At 47.6% G+C, this 15306-nt stretch overlaps 2 protein-coding genes across 2 annotated transcripts in view; both read right to left on the bottom strand.

The window, feature by feature from the left end:
• Positions 1-46: 46 nt before the first annotated feature.
• CUEDC2 (CUE domain containing 2) lies at positions 47-6752 on the bottom strand. The gene is made up of 9 exons (XM_017673949.3): positions 6655-6752; positions 1851-1937; positions 1363-1506; positions 1216-1277; positions 1005-1129; positions 737-919; positions 594-655; positions 452-512; positions 47-368 (listed from the first exon to the last, which is right to left on the bottom strand). Exons 2-9 carry the CDS (start codon positions 1922-1924, stop codon positions 222-224), a joined length of 858 nt encoding a protein of 285 aa, XP_017529438.1. The 5' UTR covers positions 1925-1937; positions 6655-6752; the 3' UTR covers positions 47-221.
• C7H10orf95 (chromosome 7 C10orf95 homolog) overlaps positions 1458-15306 on the bottom strand; it is a 35244-nt gene continuing 21395 nt past the window's right edge. Inside the window, exons 3-4 of the transcript XR_012133063.1 lie at positions 1851-1937; positions 1458-1506 (exon numbers count right to left, since the gene is read on the bottom strand). The gene's annotated coding sequence lies outside the window, so the exon portion shown is untranslated. The remainder of the gene's footprint in view (positions 1507-1850; positions 1938-15306) is intronic.

The following is a 15306-nucleotide window of genomic DNA, read 5'->3' as shown; positions in this document are numbered from 1 at the left end:
CAGCACCCCAACTCTGAGGCAGAAATGACAAGAATGCACTCACACATTCCTGGGGCCACCTTTACTGTGCCCATGGGCAGCTCCAAGAAGAGGTGAACACTGTGGGGCACGGAAGTAGAGAGGGGGACAGGACTTAGGGTGGGCCCTGTGTGGGGGTGCAGGGCTCCTGCATCCCTCTGGGATCTGAGCATAGAAGGCTCAGGCAGAGTCCGGCGAATGCCTCAATGGAAGCGGTACTTTCTGGCTGGCTTGAGGTTGATGTATGTGGCCTTCATCTCCTCTGCCTCAGGGTTCCGCACATCTTTGAAACGCTCCCCTTTGGTACTTACTACCTGGTTGTCGATGTATCGGATCAGCTTTTTGGGGGCCTGTCAGGCAATCAAGCAGTGAGTAGCAGGAGCCAGGAGCCAGTCCCCCCACTCCACACCCCTAGCAGTCCCAATCCTCTCACCTCCCTGGGAGCCATGGGCCGGTGAATCTTCTCATCCTCTGCACTATCCACCATCATGTACCTGCCAAAAACTGGCTTGGTGAAGCTCCTACCCCACTGCAGAAAGCCTCTAAGGGCCTAGCCCAGCCCAGCCCAGACTCACTTCTGCAGGATGAAGGACTTCAGCTCATCCTTTTGGGGGCCTCTGAGATGCCTGGGCAGGTCCTGCAGAGAGAGCAAGAGCTTAACTCTAAGATAGAATGAGGCTGAAGCTACATGGGTCAGATGGAATTGAGCAGAGGATACCTGGTTGGGGCCATCCCAGGCTGGCGTCCCCTCCTCCTTCCCCTCTACCAGCATCTGCACAGCTTCTTCCAAGTCCCCCCGAGCTTTGGCCAGCACCCACTGAGCCTGCTCCACGGAGCAGGTAGGGAACACCTCCAGGAGGACATCCACCCCGGGCAGCAGCTCCTCCTCAGCACTGGCTGCCTGTGGGCATAAATGTTGACAAGAGGCAGTACTTCCTCCTTTCCTACCCCCTAGCTCCCTCACAGGTACCCTCCCCTATGAGTACCTCATCTTGGGTATCAGCAGCAGGAGAAGCCCTAGTCTCTTCTTTGAGCTTTTCAGACCATTGCAGGGGCTCTGGGGACATGGGCCCCTGACCTTGGACCTCAGAGCTCTGCAGTTGCAGGTTCTCTTAAAGAGTCAGAAATTATCAGGTTTGCCAGGGCCTTGAGGGATGGGGGTTATGAGTCACCCAAGTGCCTGAACCCCAGACTCACCTTTGTTCCTGGCACCACTCAACTGTTCTGAGAGCTTCTGCATCATGTCCCCTATTGTACCCCTGAGAAGACAAGGTGGTAAGAGGACAACTCTGCTCACCCTCCACGATCAGCTAGCCCCTCTCCTCTTCCCCAGCCAGGCCCCACCTTGGGATGTGCGCGAAGCCAGGCACATAGGCGCCCATCATCTCAGTGAAGGCCTCCATATCAAAGTTCTCCTCGGACGGGCCTGAGGGGCCCAGGTCCTCCAGGACCCCAAGCACATAGGAGAAGATGACCTCATCCAAGCCACTGTAGGAAGGGGAGAAGACAAGCTCTGGCTAGGACATTAGATACCTCCAGCACTCCCACCGAGCCTGGGACTCACCCTTGGCTTCATGGAGTCTGTGAGCCAGACCTCAAGCCTGAGGCCAAAGAATATTCCACCCTCCCTCAGAGCTTTGGTTTCCCTTCTGTCCACAAGGGATAGGATAAGAAATAAGGCCATATCAGTAAATCATAATCAGCCCTCCCCCACCTCAGGAATAGAGGTGAATACTTCCCACCCCAGACTCTTCATTGGCTGGGGCCCAGAGGGCTGCCCAGCAACTCCAACCCTGACTCCAGCATGATCCTTCCAGGACAGCTGCTTCTACCTGAGGTCCGCCTCTGGGAGGTGCATCTGGACAAAGGCAAGGAGGGCTGCACTGACAATCCTCTCCAGCTCCATTCTCTCTCCTCTTCTGAAGGGACACAAGATGTAGGCTTGTCAGGCCCTCTTATGCCTGCCCCTGCCCAGGGGTGGTCAGCTCCTCCCTCCTGCCTGCTGTGGAAACCATTTGTCGATGGTGCCCATAGCTTCCAGCACTCCAGTGCTCCCCCACTCCCTCAAGCAGCACCATGGCCCCTCCCTGTCCATCTCTCCACCTCCTCCAGCCTGAGACAGGGCAGGGCACTGTGGAGGGGAGGGAGGTTGCCCCAGCTCCACGCCTGCCCTGGCTCCATCCCCAGCAGCAGGCCCAGACCCTTTGGCAAGAAGCCAAGGTCTTGGGGTCACATGCCTCCTGGCTGAGGAATCCCATCATTGAGAAGGCCACTTGGCCCCCAAGTCCAACCACAAGGGGCTCATTGTCCAGTCCCCCCAAGGAGCAGACCTCAGGGCAGGGCATAGCCCTCCTCCTCCTCCAGCCCAGAATGGGCCACCCACCCTCTGCACAAAGGGGCTTTTCTGGCTACGGGGCCCAGATTGAAGGGGAAGTCTTTCATGAAGTCTTCCTGCCCAATCCTTGCTCTTCTAGCAGCTTGGGCTGAAAAGGACTTTCCATCTTCCTTTCCAGAGCCTATGGAGCCCTATAAGATCTGCCTTTGCCTGCCTCTCCAACCTCACCATCCCTCCGCATCTGTCCACTCCTGCCCCACCCGCCTCCTTCCCCACCTTCTTCCTATCTCCCCCAGATATTCACACGACTCATCCCCTCACTCCTCCAAGGCTCTGCTCACATGCTGCCTCCTCAGAAGGCTTTCCCTGACCAGCCTATCAAAAACAGGTATTCCTACTCCCTAATCCCTTGCCCTGCTTTATTTTCTATATAGCAGTTACTGCAGCTTGATGTTATTTCATGTTTATTTGCCTGTTGTCTGTCTTCTCTCATAGAATTAAGCTCCAAGAAAAGGGAGATTGAGGCTAGGGGGCAGGTGGGGAGGTGGGTAGTGACAACTTTGTCCTATTCATTGGTGTAATCGTAGTACCTAGAAGAATGCCTGCACTTTGTAGGTGCTCAATAAATATTTACGGACTTACTTCATTCCCACTTACATGATTTTTTACTCAAAAGTCTGTATTTGGGAGTCAGGAACACAGAGTGGCAATGAATGGCTCCAGACCCATAGCTACAAATGTCAGCTCATCATCCCACTCAGAAGACAGAGGCACCTCAAATTCCACCTACCTACATTTATGATATTCTGATCTGTATACATCCCCCCTCTAAACAAGCACCTCTTCCTGTTTCATTGGCGGACACAGCCACTCTCTCACTCAACTGACAAACCTGAAACTTGGGGCCATTACCCTTGATTTCACCCTCTCTCAACACCATCTGCTGCCTCTAATCAATCACTGAGTCATGTCGATTCAATTTCCTTATTCCTTTTCCATTCTAACCACTTCTCCCTAACTCTAGTCTGGCTTCTGCTCCAACATCTCTACCAAAATTTATGAGGCTAAGGTCACAAGTTACTTTTAAAGGTTTTGGTCTAATTAGATTGAACCATACAATGGTTCAATGTTCAAAGCTTGCCAATGTTACCTGTTTTCGATCTAAAAAATAAAAAGGCAACTTCTTACGGGTTCACCTAATATCTCTAATAATCTGCTCTTTCTAGCAACATCAGTGTGGGTTTCTGAGGCATCACACTCTCCTGTTTCTCTTTTACCTCTCTGGCCATTTCTTCCCAGGCTCCCTTCTCTGCCCCTTCTTTCCACCCTCTAAAGGTGGTAGCAAACTCAGGTTCAAAGCTGCTTCTCTCTCCTCATTCCACACCCTTTCTCTCTGGAAGATCTCACTTGGGTCCACATCTTTATGTATCAACTCCGTATCACCATCCCCCAAATGTCCAATCCTCCAGTCCCATCTCCTCCTCTGAGCAACACACTTGAACATTTAACTCTCTGACACCTCCATGTGAATGACTTAACATGTCCCCAGCTGACATTTCTCCCAAGTCTTTTACTCCTAAATGCACATCCATGCATCCAGCTCTTCCTGCGCCAAGTCTGGGGATTATCCTCGACACCATCCTATCCCTTGCCTTCCCACATCCAGTCAGTCACCAAGCCCTGACCTCTCAACACATCTCTTTCCACCTCTTGCATTAACTACAAGAACTTCCTAACCCTTCTCCCCACTACCATCTTTCCTTCAACAATCTATTCTCCACAGAGATCATAGCTGTGTGATCTTTACCAAAAAAATCGTGTTTTTCCTGTTTAAATCTGTAGCAACTTCCCAGATCCCTTCAAATAAGTCCAAATTCTTTTTGTGGCCTTCGGTTCAGGGTCCTACTCCTGCCCGCACCTGTCTAGCCTCACCATGCACCACACCTTCCCTGGATCACTCCCCTGACCCTCTGCAACTGGTTTAGTCCCCTCTACTGCATTCTGTACTTTTCATTACTTACTTAGCAGCACCTTTCATAGCTGTAATTAAATAATTATTTGGGCAATGTTTAATGTTTCTTCCAGTTGTTCATGAGGGCAGGGACTACACACCTGGCTTATTCATCAATGTACAGTTAGTACTTCCAGTGAAGAAGACACTCAACAAATGGTTATTCCCTGCTCATAGATTAAGAAATTGAAGCTCAATGGGTTGAATGACTTTCCTAGTCACCTGGCTTGACTGTGGTAGTCAAGATTTAAATCCAGGTCACTTAGTCCAGTGCATATTCTAGGGGCTTCTCTGGGGATGGGGGTATCAAGACTTCCAAGTGGGCTGAGACAGAGCTACCATCTATGATCAGTTTCCTGCTCCCCTGAGTAGTAAGAGTTGCTGTGACAACACCGGGGTCACTGTGGGCAACAGGACTAAGAAGTGCTAGCCTCTTGCTTGCCTCTTGCTCTAGACCTTAGCATGGACCCTTCTCCCCACTACCTTATTTCCTTCAACCATCTCTTCTCCACAGAGATCATAGCTGTGTGATCTTTACCAAAAAATCATGTTCTTCCTGCTTAAACCAGAACTGCTCAGACCAGACATATCAGATCCCATCATGCAACTCCCCCAAAAGGCCAGTCCCCTATGGAGACCTACATCATTACATCAAATCCTGGCTACTGTCAGTTGCCTGGCAGTCTCTGCTGGGACAAAGGCCCATGTCTGCTGCATGAAAGCTCAGTTTCTAGAGAAGTTCTCAGCAATGTGTCTGATGCTTCTAGGTTTCTCACCAACGTGTGAGAACCAGGGAGTTTTACTGGCAAAATCCACTGTGCCCAAATAAAAAAATCTTCCTCCCCTGAGCTTTTTCTCTAGCTTGTCTCCTAAGGCAACATCGTCCCCTTTCCTGTTCTTGGGCTGCCCAAACTTTACCCATCACTCAAAGTTGGCCATTCTTTCACCCTTCACCCCTTGAGCCTTCCTCAGCATTTTTTTCCTGCTCTTCTCCTAATATTTATCCTCCACACTCTCTGAGGGGAAAGGTGCAACCTGAGGGGCCAGCCTTCTCCATTGTAAGAACATGATTACTTCCTGGAGGCTCCAAATCAGGGCTCACTGGTCAGTGGTGCCCATGAAATGTGACTGTCATCCTGTTGAGTCCTGTTGAAACACCTCTGATGATGGAAATAATAGTTAGCATTCAGTGTCTGCTCAGTGTGCCAGGGATTTTTCTATGCACTTTACATGTATTAACCTATCTAATCCATACAATAATCCTAAAACATAGATACTAATATTATCACATAATCCCATTTTACCCAAAAGAAATGGAAGCACAGAGAGACTAAATAACTTGCCCAAGGTCACAGAGTAAGTTAACAGCGGATTTACACCCAGGCAATCTAATTCCAGAATCCTATTAACTACCGCACTACACCATCCCTCATGATGGAAATGGTGTGGCCCTAGCCTGTATTCTGATCCTTCTCACCTGCTTGGCTGCTCCTCTTGCCTACCTCAGAGTCTCTGCTCACACCATTCTCCCCACTCAGAATGTCTTTCCTTCTGTCTCTCATCCTTCAGGACTCATAGCCAAAACTGACTGCCCATTCTCACTGCCCCCAGCTGGACTAAGAGTGTCCCCAGGGCCAGGCACAGACCCCCTGGACAAATTTAAGTGAGACTGGAGAAGGAGTACCATACTGTGCCTTGGGGGTGGGGAGGTGCTCAAAGTGGAGGGAGACCAGAAGGCCATGTGCAAGGAGTTCTGGGAACCAGTGTGAAAGAACTCCTGGTGGCCACTCAAGAGGGTCTCGCATGGAGGTTGTCACTGCTTCTCCCCGCCCCTGTCAAGACCAGCTCCTGGGGCCCTAGTCCCATAAAGCAGGTTCCGCAGGACATCATTGTCTCCTGACCTCCAAGGCAGGTCTTAGAGGAGCCAAAAGGACACTGAGGGATAGAAGAGATTCCAACAGCCAAAGTCAGGTGGCGGCACAAACGAGGCTGGGAGGGTACACAGTAAGTGGGACCGCGATGACGGCCGAGCTCCCTAAACAAGCTAAAGGGGTACCCGTAAGGGTCCCGAATTGTGAGCCCGTGGGGACGCGGGTGTGGTTGGGGCCCTGGGGGACACAGGGCGAGGGAGGCCTGAGGAAGTTGGTGCCTTGATACAGGCCACGGCGAGAATCAGAGATGGAAGTCTGTCGGGCCCCGGGGAGTACCCTGAGGGAGCACTCAGGACGGGTACCCTGGGTCAGCGCTCTCTGCCCTCTAGCCCTGGGCCGGGGGCTGGAGGGGAAATCACCTGCTCTGTCGGGCGCCGCCGGCGACTTGTCCCGCGCGGTGCAGCTCTCATCCCCTAGCCCCACCAGCGAGATCAAAGGCGAGGCCCAGAGCGGTCCCCTTCCAAAAGCGCCTCGGTAGCCATTTTTGAGAAGGGCAGTTGCCCACAACGGGCGGGGCCTCTGCTCCCATTCTCATTTGTCCCTGGGCTTCGGACGGGCTCCTGCGGCGACCATTTTTGTTGTGGGTAGGAAGGTGTTGGGCCTGGAGATCCAGCCATTGGATGGGGTCGCTGTGGCTAACTGTGCCGGTCGGCTTCCTTCTCATCAGCCAGAGACCGGGAACCGTTCCACCCACCCAATATCTTTCCATCCATCTTATTTTCTCGCCCTCAGATCTCCGCCTCCCAAGGCCTGTAGCTTTCTCCTCCTCTCTCGGCCTCTCCTGTCCTTCCATAACCCGTTGGCTCCCTGGTTGATTCTGGTGGCCCCTACTCCCAGAACTGGTGTTCCCCATATCTCTGTGTCTCTCCCACTTCGTGTCCAATTCAGGTTCAAACCCTGGCACCTACTGAACTCTTAGGTGCAGACTTCCCCACTGTGTGTAAAATTCCAGTATTTCCAGAATCTCTTGCCAGGCTTTAGTGCATTTTCATATCAATTAGGTGTTTCCAAGGTGTGGAGAGAAGTAGTTCATCTCCATATCAATAGGTAATTACATAGGCCAGCGGAGCTCATCTCTACCAGAGAAGTTGGGTGGAGCTCTCTCTTCTTCCGCAGCTGGGTTGAGAGAGATGCAGTTCGACTGTAGAAGATAAATGGGTTTCTCCCACTTTATTTCTCCCTTTGGCTGATGTCGGTTTCAAAGGTATTTTGCCCTGGGATTTCCCACCCCACCCCCCAGAGTTACATCTCGCATAGTCGGCAGGATCTCTGAACCTGAAATCTGTCTACATGGGTGCGACCCTTGGGTAGGCTGCCTCTAGACATGGTGGGGAGATTTCCAGAACCCCCACCCCCACCCTGTGGATGGTGGGGAGGCCCCAGTGGCTGCAGCGATAGATGGTGCAGCTTCACTTGGGAGCCCCTCATCTGTGGGGCTTACAATTGGGAAGCCCCTCGTGGGGAATTAGTCTAGGGTAAAGCACCTCCTAGAGGGGTGGGGTCTTCCCCAGACCTGGGGAAGGGAAGAGACACCGGAAGCTGCGGAATTAGCCCTCCGTGAGACTGCTTAGAGGCCCTGAGTGGCCGTGTAGCGGCTGGGATTGTGGGTTCTCTTTTCTTTGAGATAATGTAAGTGTTATCGAGGAGAGAGAGAGTTATCGAGGAGAAAGAGAGACTTCAGTAGGAGAGACACACTTCAGCATCGCTTGGAGGAGCTGGTTGATGACCTATGGGATGCTCTTAAGAAAGAGACAGTTATCATTTATCTATTGTAAGATAAAAAAAAAAAAGTTGGTGGGTGAAAGAAATCATGTTATGATTTTAAAATTTTTGTAATTTTCTTGATGACTGGAATTTTTATTATGTATAACTGACAAATCAAGTTTCCAAGCAAATGTTACATAGAGTAGGCTTTACTTAGCTTTATCGATTTGTCATTTTGAAGCTAATTATTTTAATTAAGTTAACTATGTACAATATTTTAAGCATTACTCTTGTAAGATTTTGAAAACTACATTTTAACATGGAACTCTAGGAATAGTCACCTTTTAAATCCTGTTGAAAAGCCATGTTTAAAGATTTAATTTGCCAAAATAATGTCTTGTTAATATCCTTTCAATAATGAAGTTGGGCAATATAACCAATGTTTAAAAAAAAGTTTAAAATGTATAGGTTGAGGCATTTGGGTGGTAAGAATTATTATCCCTTTTCTTGAATATTGAAGGACCAAAACATAAGGTATATTGCGTCTTAGCAGTGATTTTTTTTATCCAGTCTTGTTTCCAAAATCCATTATGTCTGCCAGGGCCTTAAAAGCCATCATGTAAATTACCAGTAAAGTATAACATATGCAAACATAACAAAATCACTTCCATAATGACTATACTCCAACTATATGGATGTTAGTCATAGTAAACTAGAGGTTTTATGATTTTTTTAAGTCTTTTTTTTTTTTTGTCTAGGTAGTCAGTCTGCACTTAAATATCAACCATTTTCCTTTTTCGCTTCTTCCCTTAAAATTTATATGTATCCAGTACATTTAGTTGAGAAATGTATGTTTTTTTATTCTGTATTTTCTTTTTTTTATTAATTGTTTATATTTTCAATTATTAAAAATGTACAAAATAAAGTTTCATTGCTGGTCTTGTAAGAGCTATACAATTTTCATAAATGTATCCTATAACTGCAGCAGTTCACCTATTTCAAAAATTTGGAATTCTGTTCATTTGTTATTCTTAAGACCACCTCAAATTTAAAGGCTACCTTATTGTATGTTTAAAGTGTATCATAACAGTGTGGTAGTTAATAAAACACTATTTTTTTTTCTTTTGAAAAAAAAAAAATAAAGTTATCAAGAAGATGGGTCATGCTCCTGGAAGATACCTTAGAAGCAAGTGAGGAGGCAGCCAGAGGATTCGCATTGCAGGAGGCCATGGGGGAGGAGGAGGAAAGAGCCCCCTGGAGATGGTAGAGGAGATATTAAAAGAGGATGAGGGGTGGGGCCAAGGGCTGATCTGTTGCCAAGGCCACCACCCTAGGCACCAGCCTCTCCTGTATTAAAGGCCCACCCAGTTGTAATTAAGAAAGTAAAAGCACAACAACCGGGACTCCTCAGGTGGAGGAGCTGCACCTCCCCAGGCTGTGGAGCACTCTATGCTCTGCCCCTCTACCCAGGATGAGATAGTGGGTATGAGCTCTCGTATAGGCAGAAGCCGTTGGAACCTATGCCTACATGATTTCTGCGTCCCTGGGATATGGGGGTGGAAAACATTGTTATGTTGGGTTCTAAAATGAGTAGACTGGCTTCCCTGACGACTCACCCTTCTCGCCAACAGGGGTTGCAAAGTGCCCATCACACCTCAGGAAATCGAGTGCTTCTGCACTGGCTGACAGCAGCCATCAGGGCAGTTTGGCCTAATCAGGGTGATTTACCATACTTATCCACTAGCTGAGAAATGTATGCAGAGCTCCAGCAGGAACTAGGCATTAAAAATATCATCTATAATATGGACCCCCCAAGGCCCCGATGAGTAGTTGTTCACCACAGGAATGAGAAACCTGGTGCTCCATACAGCTCCCTATCTTTCGGTCCCTTGTGACTATTCTTGCCCCCTACATAGGGCAACCCATAAGTGAGGCTACTTGTACTTTAGCAGATCTGGGGGAGGTTGAAACAATACGGGCATGGAGGGAAGTATGGGCTATGACTGAAAGGAGAGGTGCAAAGGGCCCCGTGAAAGTCTTGTGGACCCAGATGTGGGCTGTTTGATAAAGGCCAGAGTAGTGGGAAAAAAACCTGATGGACAGCCCAGTAAGATCTTATTAGAACTGTGGCACCAATTAAAGCCAGATCAGTAGTTCCAGCCGCTGAGGTTCAGGACACGGAAGCTGGAGGCAAAGCCCCATCTCCGGCCTCTGTCCCTGCAAAACTTCACTGGAGAGAGTACTCAAGCTCTGCCTGAGCCCTCACACCCACAGAATAATTGGGCATCACAGTTTGACTGAGGGTAGTGTCAAGGTCTTCACCTTGGGAGATGTGGTGGGAACCCAAGGCCACATGTAGAATTAGCAGTTTATTGGTCCCATGTGAATGTACAATGTGTCCTCGTACTGGTGGACACAGGAGCTGAGTGTTCTCTGATTTATGGCAACCCTGAGCAATTTTCTGCGACCCCTACTGTGATAAATGGCTATGGGGATAAGGCAATTAGACTGCAAAAGGCCCAAATCCCACTGGGGATAAGGTGTTTACCCTCAAAGGAGCATATTGTGTACATTTCTCCCACCCTGGAATATATTTTGGGGCTAGATATCCTGCAGAGCCTATGGTTACAGACCACAGCAAGTAAATTCAGACTAAGGGTATGTGTGGTAAAGGCAGTTCTGAGGGGATATGCTAAGCACTCATCTGTAGCTCTGCCTGTACCTTGATGAGTGACAAATACTAAGCAGTATAAATTGCCTGGGAGGGCACAAGGAAATTGAAGAAACTCTACAAGAGTTGGAGAGGGTGGGCATAATAAAGCCCACTCATAGTCCTTTTAATCCCCCAGTGTGGCCAGTGAGAAAGCCAGACAGCTCCTGGCGTATGACTGTGGACTACAGGGAATTGAATAAAGTCACACCCCCTTTGCATGCAGCTGTCCCCTCTATAGCAGCCCTTATGGACACCCTCAGTCATGAACTAGGAACATATCATTATGTAGTAGACCTTGCTAATACTTTCTTCTCTATTGACATAGCACAGGAAAGTCAGGAACAGTTTACCTTCACATGGGAAGGTCAGCAGTGGACATTCACTGTCCTTCCACAGGGATATCTCCACAGTCCCACCATCTATCACGGACTTGTAGCCAAGGACTTGGCCACATGGAAAAAACTGCAAACAGTGCAGCTGTATCACTACATTGATGATATTATGCTCATACCTGATTCTCTTTCAGATTTAGAAAGGGCAGTTCCTAGACTGCTGCAACATCTGTAAGAGAAAGGACCAGCTGTGAACAGCACCAAGGTTCAGGGACCTGGTTTGTCTCAAATTCTTGAGGGTTGTCTGGTCAGTTAAAACTAAAGTTATTCCTGAAGCACTCACAGACAAGGTCCAGGCTTTCCTATCCCTACCACTGTGGCAGTTTTACAAGAGTTTTTGGGTCTTTGGACCTACTGGAGAGTGTTTATCCTGCACTTGGCACAAATTCTGAAGCCTTTATACCAGTTGGTATGAAAGGGCATCAGGTAGGACTGGGATGAAATATGTGCAGATGCTTTTACTGCTGCTAAGCAAGCAGCCAAGGCTGTACAGATCTTGAGTGTAATGAACTCATCAAGGCCCTGTGAGCTAAATGTTCATGTAATGGAAGATGTTTATGGATGGGGTCTTTGGCAGTGGCTTGAATGGATACACCAACCTATTGGATTCTGGTCACAACTATGGAAAAGACAGAGGTCTGGTACACCTTAATAGAAAAGCAACTGGCTGCTGTGTACCACACCTTGCTGGCTACAGAGCCATCTCTGGAACAGCTCCAACCAAGGTAATAACTACCTATCCCATCATGGGTGGGTGCGAGACTGGAACCAAAGGCCAGAGTGGTGTGGCACAGACATCTACACTGGCCAAATGGAGTGCATATTTACTGCAATGTAGTGCCCTCTCTACTAGTCCCTTAAGTTGAGAACTCCAATGTTTATTGGGGCCAGTGACACATACCAGTGGAAAGCAGAAAGAACTTGCTTTTGAGCCATTGCAAGATTCCTTATCAGAAGGGAAAAGCCCCTATACCTGAAGATTCTTGGTATACAGATGGCTCCATACATGGGCAGCCCCTGAAGTGGAAGGCTGTGGCTTTCCATCCCAAGACTGAGACAGTATGATGGAGGATGGAGAGGGGAAGAGCAGTCAATGGGCTGAGTTGTAGGCAGTATGGCTCATGATCACTCAGGAGCCCTCCCCTATAGTTGTCTGCACTAACAGCTGGGCCATCTATCAGAGTTTGACCCTGTGGTCACTGACATGGTACCATGCCAACTTGATGGCTGGTCACCGGCCCCTTTGGGTGCAAGAGTTGTCGCAAGATCTATGGGCTTCTGGTCAGACTAAAACAGTTACTGTATATCATGTGACAGGCCATTTGCCTTTGGCATCCCCAGGGAATGATGAAGCAGACACATTGGCCCAGGTGCACCTGCCTCTGAAGTAGCCCAATGGTTACATCAGCATTTGTTGCACATGGGCAAAAGACAATGTGGGCTGTAGCCCATCGGTGAGGCTTGCCATTGACCTTTGAAGAAGTCAGCAGAGGCCAGAAGGAGTGCTTTGTGTGCTCTAAGAGGGACTTACACTGAGTCCTGCACAACATGGGACAATAGTAAAGGAGCCAATACCCCTTGTCAGGTGGCAGATAAAGTATAATGGGCTTCTGACCATATCAGAAGGATACTGGTATGCCATGACTTGTGTGGACATGGCTACTAAACTGTTGGTTGTTTTTCCTGCATGTCATGCAGATTAGTAAACCACCAAAAAGGGTCTAGAGCCTTTGCAGCCTATGGCCAGCCACAGGTGATTAAGAGTGATCAAGGCAACCACTTTACTGGAAATGCGTTACAAGAATGGGTGCAGCAGTTAAAAATAAAGTGGAGTGGGATTAAAGATGGCAGCGTGAGAGGAGAGACAGAGGCTTCCTCCTAAAACTGGATACAATTAGAAAATACAGTTGGTGCAACTAATCCTGAGAAAGCAACAGGAAAGAGGACGGCACCAGACTGCACACACCTGGAGAAAAAAACAGACCTCAATGAACAAGGTAATGTACCAAAGCTGTGGCTTGGCAGGACCCGAGCCCTTCCCCCACCCCAACTCACCAGCGGGAGGAAGAGAAACTGACCAGGGAGGGAGTGGAAGGCTTGGGACTGCTGAATACCTAGCTCGAGATATGCGCTTAGAGCACAAACCTACATTTCATGGTGCTTTCATCATACTCTTCTGATTATGGGGTTGGAAAGCTGAGACAGGCAGAGCTCCTGGGGGAACTGGGATTCCGGCCGCTTGTGGAAAGCAGGGACCCATATCCAGCTACTCTGAGAAAAAAGCTTGTATCTGCATGCTTGGCCCACTGGTTCAGGCAGTGGAAACAGGCACAGCAGCCGGGAATCAGGGAACAGCTATTTCCTCCCCCCAGGCACCAATACTGCTCCCCTGCAACCCCCAACATTGCTTCAGGGGCTGAGCAGCTCCAAAATAGAGCTTCTGGACACTATAGGGTGCCATATACAAATACGAAACACCAAAGAAACCTGGTCCAGAGTAAAATTACTAATACAACTCCCAAGAAAGATTTAAATGATATGGACCTCGTGATTCTTCCTGAAAAGGAGTTCAAAATAAAAATCATCAACATGCTAATGGAGGTACAGAAAGAAATCCAAGAACTCAGGAATTAATTCAGGTTGGAGATCCAATCATTGCAGAGCACGATGGAGGGTACTAAAAGCAGGTTGATACAGTGGAGGAGACAATAAATGAAATAGAAACTAGAGAAGAGGAATAAAAAGAAGCTGAGGCACAGAGAGAAAAAAGGATCTCTAAGAATGAAAGAATATTGAGAGAACTGTGTGACCAATCCAAACAGAACAATATTCACATTACAGGGATACCAGAAGAAGAAGAGAGAGAGAAAGGGATAGAAAGTGTCTTTGAGGAGGTAGTTGCTGAAAACTTCCCCAATCTGGGGAAGGAGATAGTCTCTCGGGCCCTGGAGATCCACAGATCTCCCAACACAAGGGACCCAAGGAAGCCAACACCAATACACATAGTAATTAAAATGGAAAAAAAGATCCAGGATAAGGAGAGACTGTTAAAAGCAGCCAGAGACAGAAATAAGATCACATACAAAGGAAAGCCTATTAGGCTAACATCAGACTTCTCAGCAGAAACCTTACAGGCCAGAAGGGAGTGGCATGATGTATTTAATGCCATGAAGCAGAAGGGCATGGAACCAAGATTACTTTATCCAGCAAGATTATCATTTAAACTTGAAGGTAGGATTAAACAATTTCCAGATAAGCAAAAGCTGAGAGAATTTACCTCCCACAAACCATCTCCACAGTCTATTTTGGAGGGACTGCTATAGATGGAAGTGTTTCTAAGGTTGAATAGCTGTCACCAGAGGTAATAAAACCACAGTAAAGAAAGTAGAACAGTTAATTACTAATAAAATGCAAAATTAAATTAACTATCCCCAAAGTCAATCAAGGGATAGACAAAAAGTACAGAATATGATACCTAGTATATAAAGAATGGAGGAGGATGAAAAAGGAGGAGAAATAGAAAAGAACCTTTAGATTGTTTGTAACAGCATACTAAGTGAGTTAAGTTAGACTCTTAGATAGTAAGGAAAGTAACCTGGAACCTCTGCTAACCACGAATCTAAACCTGTAATGGCAGTAAGTACATACCTATCGATAATCACCCTAAATGTAAATAGACTGAATGCACCAATCAGAAGACACAGAGTCACTGAATGGATTGAAAAACAAGACCTATCTATATGCTGCTTACAAGACACTCACCTCAAACCCAAAGACATGCACAGACTAAAAGTCAAGGTGTGGAAAAAGATATTTCATGGAAACAACAGGGAGAAAAAAGCAGGAGTTGCAGTACTAGTCTCAGACAAAATAGACTTCAAAACAAAGAAAGCAACAAGAGATAAAGAAGGACATTACATAATGATAAAGGGCTCAGTCCAACAAGAGGATATAACCATTATAAATATCTATGCACCCAATACAGGAGCAACACCATATGTGAAACAAATACTAACAGAACTAAAGAAGGAAGTAGGATGCAATGCATTCATTTTAGGAGACTTCAACACACCATTCACTCCAAAGGACAGATGCACCAGACAGAAAATAAGGACACAGAGGCACTGAACAACACACTAGAACAGATGGACCTAATAGACATCTATAGAACTCTACATCTAAAAGCAACAGGATACATATTC

Source organism: Manis javanica, chromosome 7, assembly GCF_040802235.1.
Source record: "Manis javanica isolate MJ-LG chromosome 7, MJ_LKY, whole genome shotgun sequence".
Taxonomy (NCBI): Eukaryota; Metazoa; Chordata; class Mammalia; order Pholidota; family Manidae; genus Manis; species Manis javanica.
This window is presented reverse-complemented; position numbering and strand designations above follow the sequence as displayed.

What these genes read in the sequence shown, in the direction of transcription:
- CUEDC2 (XM_017673949.3), bottom strand. Translation starts at nt 1,924, where the DNA reads ATGGAGCTGGAGAGGATTGTCAGTGCAGCCCTCCTTGCCTTTGTCCAG. An exon ending in CTGCTGATACCCAAGATGAG is followed by an intron (nt 920 to 1,004) that starts GTACTCATAGGG and finishes TTATGCCCACAG; the next exon opens with GCAGCCAGTGCTGAGGAGGA. An exon ending in CCTGGGATGGCCCCAACCAG is followed by an intron (nt 656 to 736) that starts GTATCCTCTGCT and finishes CTCTCTCTGCAG; the next exon opens with GACCTGCCCAGGCATCTCAG.